This window comes from Acomys minous (genome assembly GCF_964271855.1).
Source record: "Acomys minous genome assembly, chromosome: 16".
NCBI lineage: Eukaryota > Metazoa > Chordata > Mammalia > Rodentia > Muridae > Acomys > Acomys minous.
The window spans coordinates 51,854,304-51,874,775 of record NC_140498.1 but is presented as its reverse complement, the minus strand read 5'-3'; the positions used below and the strand labels follow the sequence as shown (position 1 = coordinate 51,874,775).

The window sequence follows — 20,472 nt, the reverse complement described above, 5'->3', positions numbered from 1 at the left end:
CCTTCCTCCCGTACCCATATGCTTTTTGAGGTTCCGGGCTGTGACTTGCTTTATTTGCAATCTCTGCAGCCTCTCCACTGGGCCAGGAATAACAGACCTTTGGAGTCAGAGCAGGATAGAATCAGGTTAGGCTCAGTCAGCTACTGACTTTAAGACCTTCAGCAGGTCAAGTATAGTGACACATGTCTTTAATCCCAGCACTTGGAGGGCAGAGGCAGACGATCTCTGTGAGTTCAAGGCCAGCCTGGCCCAATAGTGAGTTCCAGGACAGGCAAAGCTATCTAATCTCCCCCCCCCCCTCTCTCTCTCACACACACACACACACACACACACACATGACCTTCACCAACTACCTTAATCTCTTGCAGCTCCATTTTCCCCAAGCATAAAATTAACACTCCACCTATGTCCCACAATTGCTGTCAGAAGTGAATGAGTATGATCTCACAGCTGGCCTTTGTAACTGCTTACTATCAACAAGCATTTAATAACCATTCAGATACCAAGAGTCCGGCATGGTGCACATGCCTTTTATCCCAGTGCTTGGGAGGCAGAGGCAGATGGATCTCTGAGTTCAAGGCCAGCCTGGTCTACAAAGTGAGTTCTAGATAGCCAAGGCACAGAGAAACCCTATCCCAAAACCAAACCAAAGAACAGATACCAAGAATAAACACCATTGATACTCCCATCATTTAACACATAAAAAGAAAGCAAAAAACATGAGACATCAGATACAAAGGTAAAGGCTCATGCCTGTATTTTTTTTCTTTCTTTCTTTTTTTTGGTATTTCGAGATAGGGTTTCTCTGTGTATCTCTGGCTGTCCGGGACTGCCCTTGTAGACCAGGCTGGCCTAGAACTCAGAGATCCACCTGCCTCTGCCTCCTGAGTGCTGAGGTTAAAGGCATATACCACCATGCCCGGCCTCCTGTCTGTAATTTTGACAGTCAGGAAACTGAGGCAGGAGGATCACTAAGAGTTTGAAGTCAACCAACGAGCAAAACAAACTCTTTAATACCACATCTTCGTAACCCCACATCTGGGCTTCTGTAAGAGTCATAACTCGAGTTTGCTGCCTATCGGCTAAGGATGAGGAAATAACCACATTTACTTCTTCACTCACTCAGTGAGCAGCCTCCTGGAGGCCAGCCATGCTGACTCTTTCCTTTGTCAATCCTTCACACCTCCCCCATTCCCACGTGCTCAAGATGGATGTCATTAGGAAGGAAGAAGGGCTTCTTCCATGCCACTCATAGCCGCCCTCTCATAGCCGCCCCTCTCATGGCCGCCCTCTCATGGCCGCCCTCTCACGGCCGCCCTCTCATAGCCGCCCTCTCATGGCCGCCCTCTCATGGCCGCCCTCTCACGGCCGCCCTCTCACGGCCGCCCTCTCACGGCCGCCCTCTCACGGCCGCCCTCTCACGGCCGCCCTCTCATGGCTGCCCCTCTCATCCCTCTCATGGCCACCCCTCTCATGGCCACCCCTCTCATGGCCGCCCTCTCACGGCCGCCCTCTCACGGCCGCCCTCTCACGGCCACCCCTCTCACGGCCACCCCTCTCACGGCCGCCCTCTCACAGCCGCCCTCTCACAGCCGCCCTCTCACAGCCGCCCTCTCACAGCCGCCCTCTCATAGCTGCCCCCTCATAGCTGCCCTCTCATGGCCGCCCCTCTCACGGCCACTCTCTCATGGCTGCCCCTCTCATGGCCGCCCCTCTCATGGCCGCCCCGCTCACGGCCACCCTCTCATGGCCGCCCCTCTGTGGTCCTACTCTCCCCCAATAGCCAGTGGGACCTTTTCAAACAAAACCCAATCTCAGTTTGTCCCTTGCTTAAAATGCCAGCAAGATGGCTCAGTGAGTAAAGGGGCTAGCTGCCAGGACTAACCACCCCAGTGGAGGGAGAGGACAGCCTCCTGTCCTTAGACCTCCACACGCCCTCTCCCCACACACAGAATATGTAAGTGTATAAACCCATGGAAAAACATGACCCTGCAGCATGTCTCACCATTAACTGGCTTCAGACTTCTCTTAAAACCGTAACTGCGAGTCGGATCTGGCCTGCTTTCTTCTTGACTGCTCATCACTCGTGCCCTGACTCACTGGGCTACAGCTGCCTCAGCCACCTGCCTCTTCCTCGAATACTCCAGAAGTCTCTGCATCCAGAGCTCAGATGGCTTGCTATATGCATGTCAAAATGTTACCACATCCTTCAAGTAGCTACTTCCTGATGAGTCGATGAGCAGTAGTCCTCCCTGAACATGTGGGGACATTTATCACAACTGGAACACTGCTTAGATAGTATCTGATAGCCTTAGTCCTACCCCCTAACTAAACCCTCCCCAGAGGAGGGTCTTTGCCTCCTGTACTGTATGCACATCTCCTAGAACCCTCTCAGGAGTATCAGGCCAGCACTCTCATGGCGGAGGCAGGAGGATCAGGAGTTAAAGGTTATCCTTCGGCTAGCTGGTGAATGGAAGCCAGCCAGGGATGCATAAGACCCTGTCTCTAAACAACAACAGAAGCCAAGTGTGCTATTTTTATAACAAAAAGGAAATAATATTGCTACAACAAAACGAGCAATAGTACAATTATTCCCCTAACCAAAGAGTCGAGGGAAATGAGTCAAACCAAGGAAAATGTGGCAAAACCCTCCCCCTCAACAGTGTTACACAGCAAGTCACACTGCTTCAAGCTCCACGTTGTTTATTAAACTGGAGATTCTGGTCAGTTGATGGTCGGCTTGCCAGTGGCTTCACTTCCTTAGACTTGTAAGTAACACTCATCTTCCTGGAGCTTCGGGGAGGATGGCAGCCTGGGCTGCCTGCTCTCCTGGGGCCTTGCCCACCTTAGATGCCCTTGGCAGCCCATCTCCCTACTCTATCTAGGCCATCTTCCCCTTGTCCCCTCCTGCAGTCCTTAATCACCCTTTAAGGCATGACCCTGACAACAGGCTACCGTGCTCTTCAAAAGCCTTGAGCTTTCTCAAAAAGCACCTTGTCTTCATGTCTCCTTTAATTAATTACAGTCAGTTGAAAGCAATATTTTTATAGATCTTGCCACAGTGAAATGTCACTATGCGTTTTCCAACTGAGTTATTAAAAAATAAAAGCAAACACCTCACTGCTTATAGGAAAATGCTGTCAAAGGTGGCTGGGAGATGGAGTAGAGACAGAAGGAGCTCAACTCTGAGGCCAGTCTGAGCTACCTGGTAAGGGTTGAGGAAGGAAAGGGTTAACAGAAGTAATTTCTTAGACTAGACTCTATTTCAAGTGATAAAATGCTAGATAGTTTCCTAGCATTCATGAGGCCCTAGTTCAATCCTTGGAAATGAAAAAGGGCCCAGGAGGCACATGTGGGTGTCTGTCCAGTGCAGAAGACAGTGTTGGGATGGTTGTGAGCCACCCAGTGTGGATGCAGAGACCTGGACTTGGGTCAAGTGCTCATAACTCCTGAGTCATCTCTCCAGCCCCATTTACCTCCATTTTACAGATAAAGCAATCAGTAAATGATACAGCTTCAACTATATGCCCATGGCAACAGAGCTGGAAAAGGCAAGGGCTGGTTTGAACTTACTTCACCTGACTTCAAATTCCTATTCTTTCATTTTCTTTCTTTTTTAGTGATTTGTTTTTGAGACAAGAGCCTCATGTAGACCAGGTTAGCCTCAAACTCTTTTTGTAGCCAAGGATAACCTTGAACTCTAGATCCTCTGGCTTTGCCTTCACAGTGCTTAGATGACATGTGTGTACCACACGCACCCCACTTCCATTCTGTTCTACTCTAACTGTAGCACCTCACATATCTTCATCTGAAAACTGGAGCTGATGCTGCACCAAGTGGTACAGGCCTACGAGGGTTGCAAGTTCAAACCCCACCTGGGCTGCATCGTAGGTTCAAGGTCTAGATGACTTTAAAATACCACTTGGTGATAGAGTGCTTGTCTAGAATTCATGAGGCCCTGTGTTCAATCTCTAGTACCACACAGAAGTATGACAGTAAGTTAAATAAGTGCTGTAGTTGAGGGGTGGGGCGTAGTTCAGTTAGTAGAGCACTTGCCTAGCATACACAAACCCCAAGTTTGAATCCCAGCAACGCAAACCTAGGCATTGTGGTGCATACCCATAAACTTAGGAGTTGAGACAGGAGGATCAGAAATTCAAGGTCAAGAACTAATTTGATGGTTTAGCCAGTAAGGACACTTGACACCAAGCCTGATGACCTCTACATGTGTGCTATAGTGCATACACACACATACACACACACACACACACACACACACACACACACACACACACACACACACACCACACACACGGTTATCATTGGCTATATAAGCAGGTTGAGACCCTGTCTGTAAATAATTCAGAGTATATAAGTATTCTACTCTAAATACTGAAATGAAAGAGAGCAGTTAATACAATCTCAGCTAAAAAAAAAAAAAACCCAACCAATTCTACCATCTTTCCATTCTTTTCGATTCTTTAGAAAAAACTTTAAATTCAGAAGTGAAGCAGAACTTTTTAATGCATGCCCAGCATTGTAGTGCTGGCTCTCAGTTGTTTGGGCATAGCCCAGTATTACTAATTTCCACACCTCACTAATAAGTAAATGAAGGCCCAGACCTATGGATGGCTATGTAGGTCTCTTGTGAGTTATATATAAACAAAAATCCCCAAATGCCTGATAATAGATAGGAATTTAAATACGAAAACATGCCAGAATCAAGATTCCAAAGTGAAAAGGAGAAGGAGTCTCCTCCACAGATGGAGGAGGAACTACTGAAATCCAGCTGTGCCCCGAGCACTTGCCTGAGCTTTGCATGCGCCATCTTGTTTAATATTCATGGTAAAGCCATATGGTACATGATCTTATCATCTCCACTTTCAAAGAACAGAGGCAGAGTGAGGACCGAAAAGCACCGTGTCACATTGTCACCCAGAGAGCAGAGCCCTAGTCAAACCAAGGATTCCTCCACCGGGCTTGACTTCTACTCTGTGGGGACCCGGTCTTCTATCAAGTACTGTGGACTGCAGGGGCCAACAGGGCCATGATCTGCTTATAAAGCACTGGCCATCTTTAAAACAGACCCAGGAAGGTTCTTGAAACTATGAAAGCAGTAATCCCTTAAATGAGACTGAAGTTCTCAGGACATGGCACTCTACCAATAAAAGGCAGCCATTGATGGTATCATTTTGAGCTTGTAAACCACAGACCTACAACCCCTAGGCTACCTCAACGTGCCGGAGCCCAAGGGTTTAGGAAGGATGAAGCAGGAGAAAGGACCTAGGTTTTAAAGGGGAAAGAAAATGAGAGAAGGAAAGAGTTTGGAAGCATTAGAGCATCACAGCAGGAATGGAGACATTTGAACTTGAAATCCAAATGTAATACAGCTGAGATGTTGAGTCCAGTCCATAGTTACAAATATGTGGAAAACAACCATGCGTGCTCGTGTGTGTGTATGTGTGTGTGTTGCGCGCATACTTGTGTATGCGCACGCACACGGGTGCGCATGCGCGCACACGCATACACGCGCACATACACTTTCTCCCAAGTGGAGATGGGAAAGGAGCATATTTACAATACTTTAGGTACACATAATACAGCGACGGGTGCTGGGGAACAGCACTGACCCTAGAGAGCCAGAGTCAGAGCAGGTAGCTGCAGGGCCCCTAAGAAGGCAAGAGGGCTTCCTCCAGCCTGGCAGGCTACACCAGAGCTGCTGGGCAAGCCACACCAGAGCAGGAGGTAGGGTGGAGGACACTGGGAAGCCCTCAGAGCTGTAGGGACATCAGTAACTCTCCACACTTTGCAGAGTTTCAAGTACTGTGTCCAACAAATTGAAAGCAAAAGTCTTGGATTTATTTAGAGATGTTCGTTAATACCAAAGCACCATAGAGAGAACCGGTGAGTAGAGAGGTCTGTTTCAAAATCGCCTCCAAGGGCTGAATCTAAACCGAATTGGATCACTGAGTCAAGGGCTAACAGAATGGGGCGGTGCACAGGGCTGACCTTGCCCTCTGACCCAGGAGGAGGTGAGAAGACGCTGGGATTTCAGCTATGCCCTGAACCTCAAGGCAGGAAAAGCAAGCAGACACTCCCCCACCTCTAGTAGGTGATCGCTTTCCAAGCTAGCCTTTGGCTCCTGTGCCTCAAGCATCCCAACGCCCTAGCATCTACCTTTCTGGGTGCAGGAAAGACTGTCCATAGCAAAAGCTGCCGGTATCTCAGACTCACTAGTCCAGCCCAGGTTCCTCCTGAATTAGCTGCCTCGCGATTTCGCGAGGAGCCTCCGGGTGCAGCCCAGCCCTGGAGAGTCCCCTCTTTTGTTTGTAAGGAGAACACTGCTGCTGTGCAACACTGGGAGCCCAGCTGCGGGGGCGCTTCCCCAATCTGTTCTCCTGCGTTCTCTTCTGATCTAGGGGCCCCCAGCGCAGCACACGGGACCCCCAACTGTGCCCACCCGTTCCCTGCCCGAACACTCACTTCCCAGTCCCTCCGCTTTCCATGCAGTCTCCTCCACCGCCCCATAGCGCCTCAGAGGCTTCTCGGCTTCCAGATGAACAGACAGAGATTGCTTTAACTCCATTGCTGATCCCGGGGGGGCCAAGTCGAGGAGTCCGTTTCACTCCATCCCTGCTGAAGGCTGCGGGGAGGAAGGCAGCTCAGGGCAGCAGTGTCTTAAGGGGCTGGGCGCTGCTGAGGAAGCTGCTCCATCTCTTCAACCTCCAGCACCCGAAAGCGTCCAACTGGTACCCAGGATGGGGGAGGGATGTATAACACATGCGCAATGAAGACTGGAGGGGGGAGGTTTGGGGGGCTGGGTAGGGAGAAAGAGGAACAGATGATAACTCTCTAGAACAACAAAAACAAAAACAACTGAAATAAAATCACCCCTAAAGGAAGCAAGAATAAGGTTTCTGCCCACGGTGGAGGCAGTGGATAGACTTTGTGTGAATGGATAAGCATTGTGTGTGGTTTGGGATCTGCCAGAGGTTTCAAATGTGATTGGTGAGCCACCGCGTATCTGTAAACGATGGCCTTCCTTTGTGGAGAAGCGCAAATGTGGACCCCAGCTTGTGGGTTCTGTGTTGTTTGCATATATGTGCATGACTTGAATATGAATGGGGGTAACAGCCACCGTGTGTGTGTGTGTGTGTGTGTGTGTGTGTGTGTGTGTGTCTGTCTGTCTGTCTGTCTGTCTGTCTGTCTGTCTGTCTGTGTACACCTGTGTTAATCCTGTGTTTGTACGGACAGGAATATGAGAGGAGAAAATATTGTGGGCGTATGACCAACAAAGCTGTTTAGAACATTTGTCTTCACAAACCTGGAGAATAATCATAGTGACCAAACATGGCAGCATTAAAAATATGTCAGGGCTGGCAATGGGGCGCAATTGGTCCAGCACTCACAGCCAAAACGTGAGTACCCAAGTCTGATCTACAGAATTCACATCAGAAGAGCAAGGGCAGCAATACTCATGTGTGATCCCAGTGTTGGGAGCAAAGATCAGAGGATCCCTAGGCTTGCTAGCCCTGAGACCCCTTACTCGAATGGCCAGTCTACACACAAACACTTGTTTGTTTTTCTTTTAAATATAAAAATTAAGTAAGGTTAGTTGAACAAATCATGGTCATGTCAATTACTAGTCTACTTTTATCACAAGAATATACATCTTAGGTGCAACAGATAGATATGATTTTATAGAAAGATAAGGTAAAAATAGTAGATTCGGTCTTCAACAACCTCAGAGACATCCAGAATATGGCATTCAAAAATATTTTTATTATGTTAAGGATTCACTGACAATGAAACAGGTTAACTCCTGGCAACATCCAGCCTACCTCAAAGTGGATGATGAGCATCAAAGAACCTCCTTATGGAGATGGCTTCAAATATGGCAAACAAGCCACTGGGCAAAATGTCCTCATTTTTACCACAGACAGAATTCTGCCTAAAGAAAGGGCAAGCTTGGATGCAGACAGAGCTGACAGCCAAACTGCCAAGACAGGATAAGGAAGTCCTCAATAGTTCCTGCCTCACAAATATGTCCGTCACATATATTGGGCCAGAAGGCTGAAGATGATGCTCTAACATTATAGAGAGTTTTGGGTGACTGTTCAGTGAATTTTCACTTGGAAAGCTGCTAACCTGCACTCCCTGTATACTCAGGTAATCAAGTTTATTCTTTCTAAAGTCTCTGATGGGGCTGAAGACCAGATAGTTTAGTTTTACAATTAAGCTTAATTGTTTAAGGGTTAAGATGTTTTTAGGGGGCTGGAGAGATGGCTCAGCAGTTAAGAGCACTGACTGCTCTTCCAGATGATCCTGGTTCAATTCTCGGCACCCACATGGCAGCTCACAACGGTATGTAACTTCAAAATCTGACACCCACAGACATACATGCAGGCAAAACACCAATGCACATAAAATAAAAGTAAATAATTATTTATCTTTAAACAGAGGTTTTTAGGTCCAAATACATGTTTTACGTTGATAATGATGAGCTATGATAGATATTGATTACATTCAGGATTTTAGACGCACCAAGATAGGAAAGATGTTTTCTTTAAGGCTGTCAAATACAAATAGCCAAAACCACGAAGAATGTAACATTTATATAATTCCTGATTGTATCATGGTTCTTCTTGCTATAGGTAGTTTATTGTGTATATATGTAATGATATAAATGTATATATAAAAAATAAAAAAAAGATTTAATAAGAAATTTAAAAACTAAGTAAGGGACGAGACTGCAGCTCAGTTGGCAGAATGCTTGCATAGCACACACAAAGCCTTCGGTCCTATCCCTAGCACTATGTAAGCCAGGCTGTAACCCTAGCACACAAGAAGAGGCAGGAGGATCTGTAATTCAAAGTCACCCTTGGCTACATAGGGAGTTTAAAGCTAGCCTGGGCTACACAAGACAGGTCTGAATGAATGAATGAATGAATGAATGAATGAATGAAGTCTGATCAACAGGTTGATAAAAGTCAATACTACTTTTTGAATGACTGCTACACACAGAACACTGGCCAATGCCTCTGTGAAACCTGGCACTCTACCTGCCCTTGCTTTACAGAAGACAGGACTGAAGTGCGGACTTACCCAGACCCCTGAACTGCTAGCGTGCCTCGCCGGCCCGGCAAGCCACATCATGTGATCTTGCATTCTGCCCTTTATTGTTCTGATGTCCTTGACTGTGGTTCTATTTAAGGAGCTTAGAAAGTTCTATGTATGTGCATGAGCTGGGGTGCATGCGGGGGAGGCTTATGTGAGTGCAAAGACCCTCAGAGGTCAGAGGCGTTAAGACCCTGAAGCTGGAGTTACAGGCCGTTGTGAATCACCAGACGTGGGTGCTGGGACCCAAGTCCTGCATGAGCAGGGTGTGCTCCTAACTGCAGAGCTATCTCAGCAGCACCTTAATTTAGTTGCTTTGTTTTGTTTAGGGGGAGGCTCTCTAGGTCATGGGGTGCTGGTTTGCTGTTTGCTAGTTACTCTGTGTTGTCATTGGGGGACAACGGTGTCTGTCTTTCTGACTTGGAAGTGTGAAACAGCCCAGTTTTCCAGGAAGATGATTTCACCACTTAAAAAATTATCAGCAATGAACTCCTAAATAGCTTCAAAGAGTCCCAAAAATGCAAACCTAGATTATAATGACAGGCTTTGTTCTGGAGCTTGATTTGAGATGGGATCTCACCATGTGGCCACTTCTGAGAGGCCCTAGATAAATTAGATAAAAACATAAAATAATATTTTATTTTATTTATTAATGAGGCATAAGAAATGAAACAAGGAGGCTGGTATCTCCGCTATTATTAGTACTGACAAGGGTCCATTCTTCTTCTTCTTTTTGGCTTTTCAAGACAGGGTTTCTCTGTGTAGCCTTGGCTGTCTTGGACTCCCTTTGTAGACCAGGCTGGCCTCAAACTCACAACTATCTGCCTGCCTCTGCCTCCTGAGTGCTGGGATTACTGGTATGTGCCACCACGCCTGGCCCCAGGGGTCCATTCTTAGCATCCAACATGACAGCTCACAATGGTCTGCAACTCCAGTTCCAAGTACCCAGTGCCTCTGTTGGCCTCCAAGAGCTCTGCACACATGTGCACTGACACACAGCCTCAACATCCATACTCAAATAATAAAACTATATTTTTTTTTTCTTAAGGAATTGAAATAATACTGGGTGGGTGGTACAGGACAGTAAGCCCTGGGCTCCGGAGGCAAAGGCAGGAAGTCCAGCCTGAGCTACATAGCAAGACCTTGTCTCTGAATAAGTAAACAGGACCAGCAAGACATTTCAGTGGTAGGCTTGTGCTGCCAAGCCTGATGACCTGAGTTTCATCCCTGGGACCCACATTATAGAAGGAAAGAACCAGTTCCTATAAATTGTCTTCTGACCTCTACATGACATGCGCATACACACACACACACACACACACACACACACACACACACACACACACGACACTGAATATATAAATGCGATAAAAATTTAATTAATACCAGCACTTGGGAGGCAGAGGCAGGCGGATCTCTGAGTTCGACCAGAACAGCCAAGGCTACACAGAGAAACCCTGTCTTGAAAAACAAAAACAAATAAACAAACAAAGTTAGGTATAATAAACTAATGAGAAAATTGTTATTTTATGCCTCTTGGAGTGTTAATTGAGTAACTGGTCTTATGTCACTCTATTAAGCAACACTTTTTAAAAAGTCAACTGATGGGGCTACAGAAATGGCTCAGCAGTTAAAGAGTATTTGCTGCTCTTGCATAGGCCTGGAGTTCCCAGGACCACATTAAGTGGGTTAGAACTGCCTATAACTATAACTCTAATGGATTTGATGCCCTCTTCCGGCCTATAAAGGGACCTTCCTCCATGCGTACATACACCCAAATGGATACATTACATACAGACACAGACATAAATAAAAATATTTTTTAAATATTTATTTATTTATTATGTATGCAGTGTTCTGCCTGGGTATATACCTGCATATCAGAAGAGGGCATTAGATCACATTATAGATGGTTGTGAGCCACCATGTGGTTGCTAGGAATTGAACTCAGGATCTCTGGAAGTATAGCCAGTGCTCTTAATCTCTGAGCCATCTCTCCAGTCCAATAAAAGTATTAAGTTTTTCTTTCTTTTTAAAGGTTTCTTATTATGTATACAGTGCTCTGCCTGCATGTATACCTGCAGGCCAGAAGAGGGCATCAGATCACATTATAGATGGTTGTGAGCCACCATGTGGTTGCTGGGAATTGAACTCAGGACCTCTGGAGGAGCAGTCAGTGCCCTTAACCTCTGACCCACCTCGCCAGCCCCCCAATAAAAATATTAATAAAATGCACCAAGCCATTGGACATGGTGTTGCATCCCTTTAATCCCAGCACATGGGAAGCAGAGGCAAGTGGATCTCTGAGTTTGAGGTCAGCCTGGTCCACAAAGAGAGTTCCAGAACAGTCGGGGCTACACAGAGAAACACCATCTCCAACAAAACAAAACAAAAAAGAAAGAATGAACCAAGCCAAGCATGGTACATTGTACCTGTAATCCTAGCACCTGGTATGTAGAAGCAGGAGGGTCAGGGTTCAAGACCAGCTGGGCTACATGTGACCTTGACTTAAAAACAAACAAAATCAGAAGGAAACAACAGCAAGAAAGAATTGAAAAACACACGTGCTGAGGGCATAGTGTGTGCTTAGTCCTGGGTCCAATCTAATTTTTTAATATAGTTTATTAATTTATTCATATTACATCTCAATTGTTATCCTACCCCTTGTACCCTCCCATTCCTCCTTCCCTCCCAGTTTCCCCTTACTCCCTTCCCCTCCTGGGTCCAATCTAAACAAAACAAGGGCATATGAAGGCATGTATTTCTTTGTGGGGAAAGGGTTTTCCCATGTGCACATGGAAGCCAGAAGTCAAAATGAGCAGTTTTCCTCAATTGCTTTCTATCATACTCCTTAAGACAGGGTTTTTTTTCCCCCCACCTAAACCCAGAGTTAACTAGTTCAGGGATAGCAGGAACCCTCCCGTCTCTGCCTTCCCAGCAACGGGACTATGGATGTTTACAAAAAGTCTCCTGTAGGTTCTGAACTCAGGTCCCCACGCCTGCATGCCAAGCAGCTTGTCCCCTGAACCAGTTCCCTCACCTCCTGCTTGAGGGTGAGTGTGAATTATGAAAATAAGGAGTTCGCTTTAGTGTACTCCCAGTCGAAATTTCAACGGGGAGCCCATCATTAAAGCTAAGTTTGGTAATCTGACCCTAAAACAAAATAAACAAAGCAAAAATAAAACCTGATGACAGAGGAGGAAATTGCAAGCCCCCAGGTGAAGCCCTGTGTATGCAGACTCTTGCATTATGACAGAGGCAAGGCTACAGTTGCAGTTCTCCACAGTGTGGCAAGATAGTTGCCTAGCCAAGCAGAGAACAAAAGTCTCCCTTCTCACATACACGCACGTGTATGTACACACACGCCCCCACACACACACATACACCTGTGTGAAGGACATCACTAAGAAAAACACAATTGAAAAAGGATACTAAGGAAGGGTGCTTTCGGGGTGTACTTGGAGCTGGTGGGAGGCCCCACTGTTGAGTTCTTCCTCAATCTACTTCTGAAACACTTTCACCACCCATTAAGAAGACTACAGACGGGGGTGGGGGGGCCGTAACCTCACCTTCTGCTCTCCTCTGCTCCCTAACAACCCCCTGCTCTCTTCTCCGAAGAATCGTGTGTTCTGAATATAACTCCCAGGCGTGGCACCATCACATGGACTTCTGTGTCTATCTGCTTTCACCACACTCCTCTTGAGGTTCCGCCACACTGAAGCGTGTGCTCATGTATGTTCATGGCTGAGTAGTATTTCTTTTTTGGCTATGCCGCATTTATCCATTCAGCCATTGGTGGACAGTTCAGTGTTTCTGCCTTTTAGCTACTGTGGCTAGTTCTAGTATGAGCCTTATATGTAAGCATTTATTTGAGTACCTGTTCATTTTCTTTGGGATATATACCTAGAAGCAGAATTGCCAGACCATCTGGTACTTCTGTGTTTAGCTTCTTGAGAAACTGCCAAAACATTCCACTTTTCTACCAGGAATATGTACTATCCAATTTCTCCATATGCTCGGTAATGTTTAATTTCTATTTTTGAGACCCATCAACTAATATCTTATTCTGGCTTTTTTCTATTATTTCTCCTTCCTTCCTTTTATCTTTCTTTCTTCCTTTAGCATTTTACTATGTAGCCTAGGCTGGCTTTGGATTCACTGTGTATCCCAGAAAAATCTAGAACTTTTGACGGTCTTAACTCAGCCTCCACACTAGCGCGACAGTTAGGCCTGTGTCACCAAGCTTGACCTTGGTTAACATTAAGTGTACATCATGACCTCGATCCTGTTATTTCAAGGACCAATAATGGTAGAGGTTAAATAATTTTTTGTTTATTTTTATTGAGACAGAGTCTGTACATACCTAGCTGATCTCAAAGTTGCCAGGTATTCAAGGATGACTTTGAACTTGAGGAGTTCCTCTGCCTCCTGAGAGCTGGGATTATGGGTGTGTGTCACCTCAACTAACAATGATTCCCCACTTTATATATTTACATATCTGTTCACATCACTGGGGAAAAAAAATGACAAGCAGCAAAATATTGATAATTGTTACCTATAAATGTCATGACAAATGTTTTGCTTGTATTGTCCAATGTTTCTATGAGATAGTACGTGTTACTTTTATAATCATAAAACTGGTTTTTGTTGTTGTTGTTGTTCTTTTTGTTAGTGTAATTTGTTCTGTTACATTTTATATATGTATAAAATGCATTCTGGATACCCTGACCACCCCTGCCAACCCTCAATGCCCTGAACCCTTTCTCCACATTCATTTCTTTCTGTTTTGTCTTGTGACTCACTGAGTTTAAGGACAGCTGTGTGGCCATGAATTTGGAACCACCAATTAGAGTTGCATGCACACAACTGAAGACAATGGCTGTCCTTCTCTAGGGCCTTTCAGTAGCTGGTAGTATAGCAGGGAAGCCCCTCCCCCACTTGTGGTGGTGGGCAGGGACAGTGCTTTGGGGAGGGTTTAGTGTTCGGAGCCGGCCCTGGGTCATTCAAGGCTAAAAGAATCTACTGGCTATGGAAAGATACTGATGCCCCGTTCCAAAGCTAACTTCCTCCTTTCAGCCTCTGCATAACTTCCTCCTCTCACCCCCTGCAGATGTTATTTAGCAGGTTAGCTCGGGACTTTCTGAGAGATAGTTAGCTAAGATAAGATAGAAATTGCTCCAAGATGAACCACAGGATGTTCCCCTGATGGTATCATCTGGAGGCATTCTCGGCCCCCCCCCCCCTTGCTGCTTAGCTCCTGCCTCCACCCCATATAAGCTTTTGCTTTTGAGTCAATAAACAGACCTTGATAGGAACGCTACTTGGTCTCGCCTCTTTCTTTCTTGTCCCATCTCTCAGGTATGGCTCCCCTCGAGACCCCATAATTACTGGTCCTGCTGGACAGGACAGTTTAGTACACTTGTGTGTGTGTGTGTGTGTGTGTGTGTGTGTGTGTGTGTGTGTGTGTGTGTGCGCGCGCGCGTGCATGTACTTATGCATCAGAGGACAGCTTGCAGGATTTGGTTCTCTCCATCTATCCCATTTATCACATGCACAGTCCAACTCACAGCTTCACTCGGTGGCAAGCACTTTATCCATTGAGCCATCTTGCCAGCCCACTGAGCCAGTCTCGTGCAGGCTGTGTGAAGTAACCACAACTGCCATGAGATGATCTCAGTGGCTTTGTCAGGTCCTAAAGCTGACATTTCTTGCCATTTCCCCTGTTTTCCAACTCTTACATTTCTTCCCCCTCTCCCTTGACTAGCAAGGAGGTAGTACCATGACAATTGAATGCTTAGTCCTAAACTTGGCTTGTTTTTAGAGTCTCCTATAATCTAGCGACCTCAAGATCTTTATGTAGCTAAGGATGACCTTGAACTCCTGATTCTCCTGCCTCTCTACCTCTCCAGTGCTGGACTTACAGGCATGTACCACCACACCTGCCTAAATAATAAGGTTTACAGTGCATGGGGTAAACCTAGAAAAATGTTATCAATGGTTGTTTCTAAAGTTGGGATAAGAAGAAAAGCTTTCCCCTCAATTTTCTGCATTTCCCATGCATCTATACTGAGCAGATGTTGCTGCATCGTTTTGAAAGTGAGTGAATTCAGCTTCTAACACTGTGTGAGAGACATAAATCTATGATCCTGGAGGACCCAGCCACTGCTGCAGCAGTGTGGCTGAGCCAGTCTGTTCCTGTTAACACTGGGCAGTAACGCTTTAAGTTCAATATCTGGCTGCTATGGCACCTGTGCACAGTGAGGCACTCCTGGTGCTGGCAAGTTGCCTCAGCTCTTCTGGGAAGGCCAAGGACTCAGAGGGACAGACGAGGATTATTGAGAGGCAGGCCAGCAGGGGCCAGCATGAGACACTCTCATAACTGTCATCTCCGTTGACTGAAAAGGAGAATACTGCAGTAGCATCCTGATAATTTGATCCTTTATCTAGCATGCTGACAGTTCTGAACATGGGTGCCATGGAGCTTATTATCACAACAGCATGGTTTTCAAAAACATGGCCTTTGATATATAGTAGGGTTGCATGGAGCCTGGAGCCTACCACTTGCCAGCGGTATCACTTAATTTCTCTAAATTTTATTTTCTCCATGGTGTGTGTGTGTGTGTGTGTGTGTGTGTGTGTGTGTGTGTGTGTGTGTAGGGGGGTGGGGAGAGGGGCTGGGCTCAAACTCACTCTCCCTACCTCAGCCTCCTGGGTGCTGGGATTGCGGACATCTGCTGCCATACCCAGTCCCAAGTTTCCCTTTGGTTTACTTGGTGGCTTGTGATATGTGTATGTATTTGTGTGTAAAACTATGCATGTGTGTGTGAACATACTTGTGTGAGCCAGAGATTGATACTGGGTTCTTCCTCAACTACCATACCTTATCTTATGTGTGGGGGCAAGGAGCGGGGATGGAAGCATAGGGTTTTTGTGTGGCCCTGGCTGTCCTGGAGCTGGCTCTGTAGAGCAGGCTGGCCTCAAACTCAGAGATCTTCCAGGCTCTGCCTTCCAAGTACTAAGATTAAAAGCATGCACCACCACCTCCTGACTCCTTAACTTTTTTATTATTTTAAGTGTGTGAGTGTTTTGTTTATATGCATGTAGTATGTATTCCACATGGACCTCTGGTGAGAGAGAAAGTCAGAAGATTCCCCAAAACTAAAGTTTGGATGGCTTTGAACCATCGTGTGGGTACTGGGAATTGAACTTGGCTCCTCTACAAGAGCTACCAGTGCTTTTAACTGCTGAGCTTTCTGTCCAGGCTCTCACACTGAATCTGGAGTCAAGCCTTGGGATGTTCCTGTGTCCTTCTCCTTGGGACTGGGGTTACAGGCTCACCTCACACTCAGCTTTTTACATGGGTGCTGGGATCCATATTCAGACCCTTGTCTTCGCACAGCACATGACTGCCATCTCCCCAACTCCTACATTTTATTTTCTTTGTCTTTAAAAAATAACAACAACACCTTTAGCCTGGGGGGTGTGGCTCAACTAGAAACGAGCTTGCCCAGCATGCAGCCAGACCCGGGTTCAGTTCCAGACACTGCACAAACCAAATGCTGATTCATGACTCTAATCCCAGTGTTCAGGAGATAGAAGCAAGAGGTCAGTTTCAGCTACTTAGTGATTTTGAGGCCAGACAGGCTCGAGATCTTGTCAAAAATAAATGAATAATCCCAGGCAAGGTGACATACACCTCAAGTCTCACACTCATGAGGCAAAAGCAGGCAGATTTTTTTTTTATGAGTTTGAGGCCAGAGTGGTCTACACAGAGAGTTCTAAGCTTGCCAGGGTCACATAGTTAGACTCTGTCAAATAAATAAATAAATAAATAAATAAATAAATAAATAGAATTACATTTGAACACACTATTATAACTAAATGAGATGATAGTAACAGAGCAATAACATGTGCTATGACATATTGAAAATATCATAATAAGTGATGGATGTCAGCCATGAAGGACTACACATTCTAAATCGCAGTGAACTGTTGACACATTAGCAAAATGCCCAGGACATTGCCTGTGAACATTCCACTTTGTTGCTGCATTGCATTGTCCCAGTTCACAGAAAATGAACTGAGCAAACTCCTCCCACCCTCCATCTTCCTCCACCTATGACTCTGTGTTTCGTCCAGCAGGGCTTGAGCCGTTTGCTCCTAGGGCTGTGCAGCTACAGGAACAGCCTGTGTGGGAGCAGGACTGTGCCCGCACTTCCACATCTGGCGGCCATAGAAAACATCCCAGCTGTTCTTCAGAAAAGAACATCAGAAAGATGGCCGCTTATTCCCATGTTGTTGCCCTCATCCCATTTTGAATGATAAAGAGTGGAGAGAAACTGTGAGCGTGGCCCCTGTATCCACACTGCCCTAAGGTTTTCACGCGTGAAATGGTCTAAGCAGCAAGTGCGATGGCTCAGCTGGACAGGCTCTTGCCACCCTACCTGCCAACCCCAGGTCAATCCCTGGGACCCACTTGGTGGAAAGAAAGAACGGACTCTGCCTCCTCACCAGCAGTGTGGTGTGTGTACACACGAGCGCACACAAACACACACCCACACTGCAAAATAAATCATATAAAATAAGTAACAACCCTCTATAAATGTTATGCTGAGCTATACACGCCAGATAGGTGTTAGCACTAATGATGAGTCACACGACACACGTTTGGCGACGTGATACGAGCTTGAACCGCTCCCTTTCAAACCATCAGATCAGGAGGAGCAACTGGACTGCGGTAAGCAGTAAGATAGAGTGAGTGTGCCTGCACTCACATGGCTGTCTCGTGGACAACTGATTCATCAGTCTCCTCCCGTCCGTGGGGTGAATATCTCTAAATGCTGAAAAGTCCCACCCAATATGGGCAATGCATCCTTGTACCCTACCCACGTCTAATGGGTTTCAACAGCCCTAACCTTGATCTCACCCACTTCCCATCCCCACCTACACAGGGCATTACGCTCTGGAAGTGAGTTACCCTGACCCCGATGGGAAACGACTGAAGAGTGCTTCAAGGTTAATAAGTCTGTGTGCCCAGGTGAGTCTGCACATCGTCCTACTGTCAAGACCAGTAGAATAAATGCTAAGACGAGCTTTGAGTTCAACCTGACCTCCACAACTCATCTCTCAGTGGGCTAGGGACATAGATTTTTTTGAGCTAGATCTTGTGGAATTAATAAGAAATAATCTGATAATTCGTCAAACTGATGAGTTTGGAAAACCTAAGGTACATGTATGACACACACATACGTATAGGCATATGTGTAGCGTAGGTAGATTATGAATTTGTGGTTCCTAGCACATCTCTGTTTTCATGCGTTATGACCTCACCTGGGTACTGTCACTCCTACTGACCTGTAATCAACCCCCCTTATGCTCTACTCCCGTTGTACTGAACTGAGGTCATGTTCTTTCCCCTGAGACACTGTGGTCTCTATCTAATGCTCACTCTTTCCACAAATATCATTAACATTTATTCTGTCCTTCGATAGCGGCCAGGACACCACCATCCATGAAGTGTGCCATTTGGCAGCTGACTAGGAGCTCAGGGCTGAGACAGTGGCCATTGGCCCAGAGCTCTGTAAGGGACAAAAGCACCTTAGAAGCTCAGGGCGCCATTCAGCTTTGTGTGGCCCCATGTTTCCCACACTTCTGGGAACAAACCTCTCTTCACAGATGAGAACCATGAAGGCCTCAAAACCATATTCTAGAAAAGTCACACTTCAGAATCCTCATTAGAAAGAGTGTAAAAGTCTCAGCTGAGTGCTGCTGCTGCTGCTGCTGCTGCTGCTGCTGCTGCTGCTGCTGCTGCTGCTGTGCTACTCTCAACAATAGCCCAGGCTAACCTGGAGCTACCTCTGCCTCCTGATTGTCAGAATTACAAGCATGTACCGCCATGCCTGGTTTGTGCAGTGCTGGACATGATGAGTGAGTACTGTCCCCACTGAGCTATCCCCCCAGCCCTCTGCTAGGAACATTTGTCTTATATTCATCTCCCTAGGGGATGCTGTTATTTGCTAGGTTCTGTTTAAGAACAGGCTGCATTTACTTATATGATTATTAACCCTGACTTTCCAGCTTATTAAGCAAAGACCTCTACAATAGTATCTGCAGAGAGCGCCATGACAAATGTCCAAGGAGCATTGACTTAGATGAGGTGGATGACAAGGAAGTAGCATCTGAGCTAGATTTTGAGGGATGAACAGGAGGTGATCTGGGGAAGGTAGAAGGTCCTCAACAGCTGGAACAGCAAGTACAGAGTATGTGTGACTCTGAGGACGTTAGGAAGTCTGATGAAAAAGGCTGTCACACTCAGAACTTGCAAACCTGAGATAATTTCTATTGCCCCTCCTTCCTCCATTTGCTTTAAAAGATGAAGACATGGATTCAGTGATGTTTAGTGACATCCCAGTGAGGTTTAGGGACATACCAGAATCACATCATATCTGATGCTGAGTATCTAACCCAAGTCCAGATGACACTAAGGCCCATATGCTCAACCACAGTGAGGCTGCAATATAGGTACAGGTCAGGGGTCAGCAAGTGGGTCAGGGGTCAGCAAGTGGTGATCTTGAGCATATAGAAAAGAGCCACATAACCTTCCTAGGTCTAGGGACTTTGGAGATTATTTGAAAAGCTCTGGAAATCACTGCAGAATATATTTTAGTTTTTTTAAATTATAGGTTTGAGATAGAGTATGTGCATATGATCTTTGGTGCCCATGGAGGTCAGAAAAGGGCATTAGTCCCCTGGTGCTAAAGTAACAGGCAGTTGTGAACTGCCTGACATGGGCACTGGGTCCTCTGCATGAGCAGCTAGTGCTCTGACCACTGAGCCAGGCCTCCAGCCCCAGGATGTTATGTAAGATGGGAACACAGTACACCTAAGGCTACGGCAGGAGGATTATGAGTTCAGGTCAGCATGGTCTGCACAACAAAAGCCTGTCTGAAAAAAGTTATACAGCTTCTGATCTAGACAGTCTCAGACACCCCAGTGATGCAGATGCCGTGGCTCTTGGACCACTCTGAGCAGCAGGGTACTCACATACACCCCAGTGATGCAGATGCCATGGCTCTTGGACCACTCTGAGGAAACAGCAGGGTACCCACAGACACCCCCAGTGATGCGGGTGCTGAGGCTCTTGGACCACTCTGAGCAGCAGGGTACCCACAGACACCCCCAGTGATGCGGGTGCTGAGGCTCTTGGACCACTCTGAGGAAACAGCAGGGTACCCAGAGTTACCAAAGGCAGTGGCATCAAAGAATGGGGTGGACAAAATAGAAAGGTAATGACAGGACTCATTGATCAGGCATTATAGAGTTGCTATAGCACCTGCCAATTGTAAAGGATAGCAG

At 46.3% G+C, this 20,472-nt stretch overlaps 1 protein-coding gene across 1 annotated transcript in view; it reads right to left on the bottom strand.

Moving 5' to 3' along the window:
* The window catches only part of BMERB1 (bMERB domain containing 1), a 123,340-nt gene extending 116,563 nt beyond the window's left edge, over positions 1-6,777 (bottom strand). Inside the window, exon 1 of the mRNA XM_084763546.1 lies at positions 6,484-6,777. Coding sequence (XP_084619672.1) covers positions 6,484-6,586 — 103 coding nt within the window. The 5' untranslated portion in view covers positions 6,587-6,777. The remainder of the gene's footprint in view (positions 1-6,483) is intronic.
* Between the last annotated feature and the right edge of the window lie 13,695 nt (positions 6,778-20,472).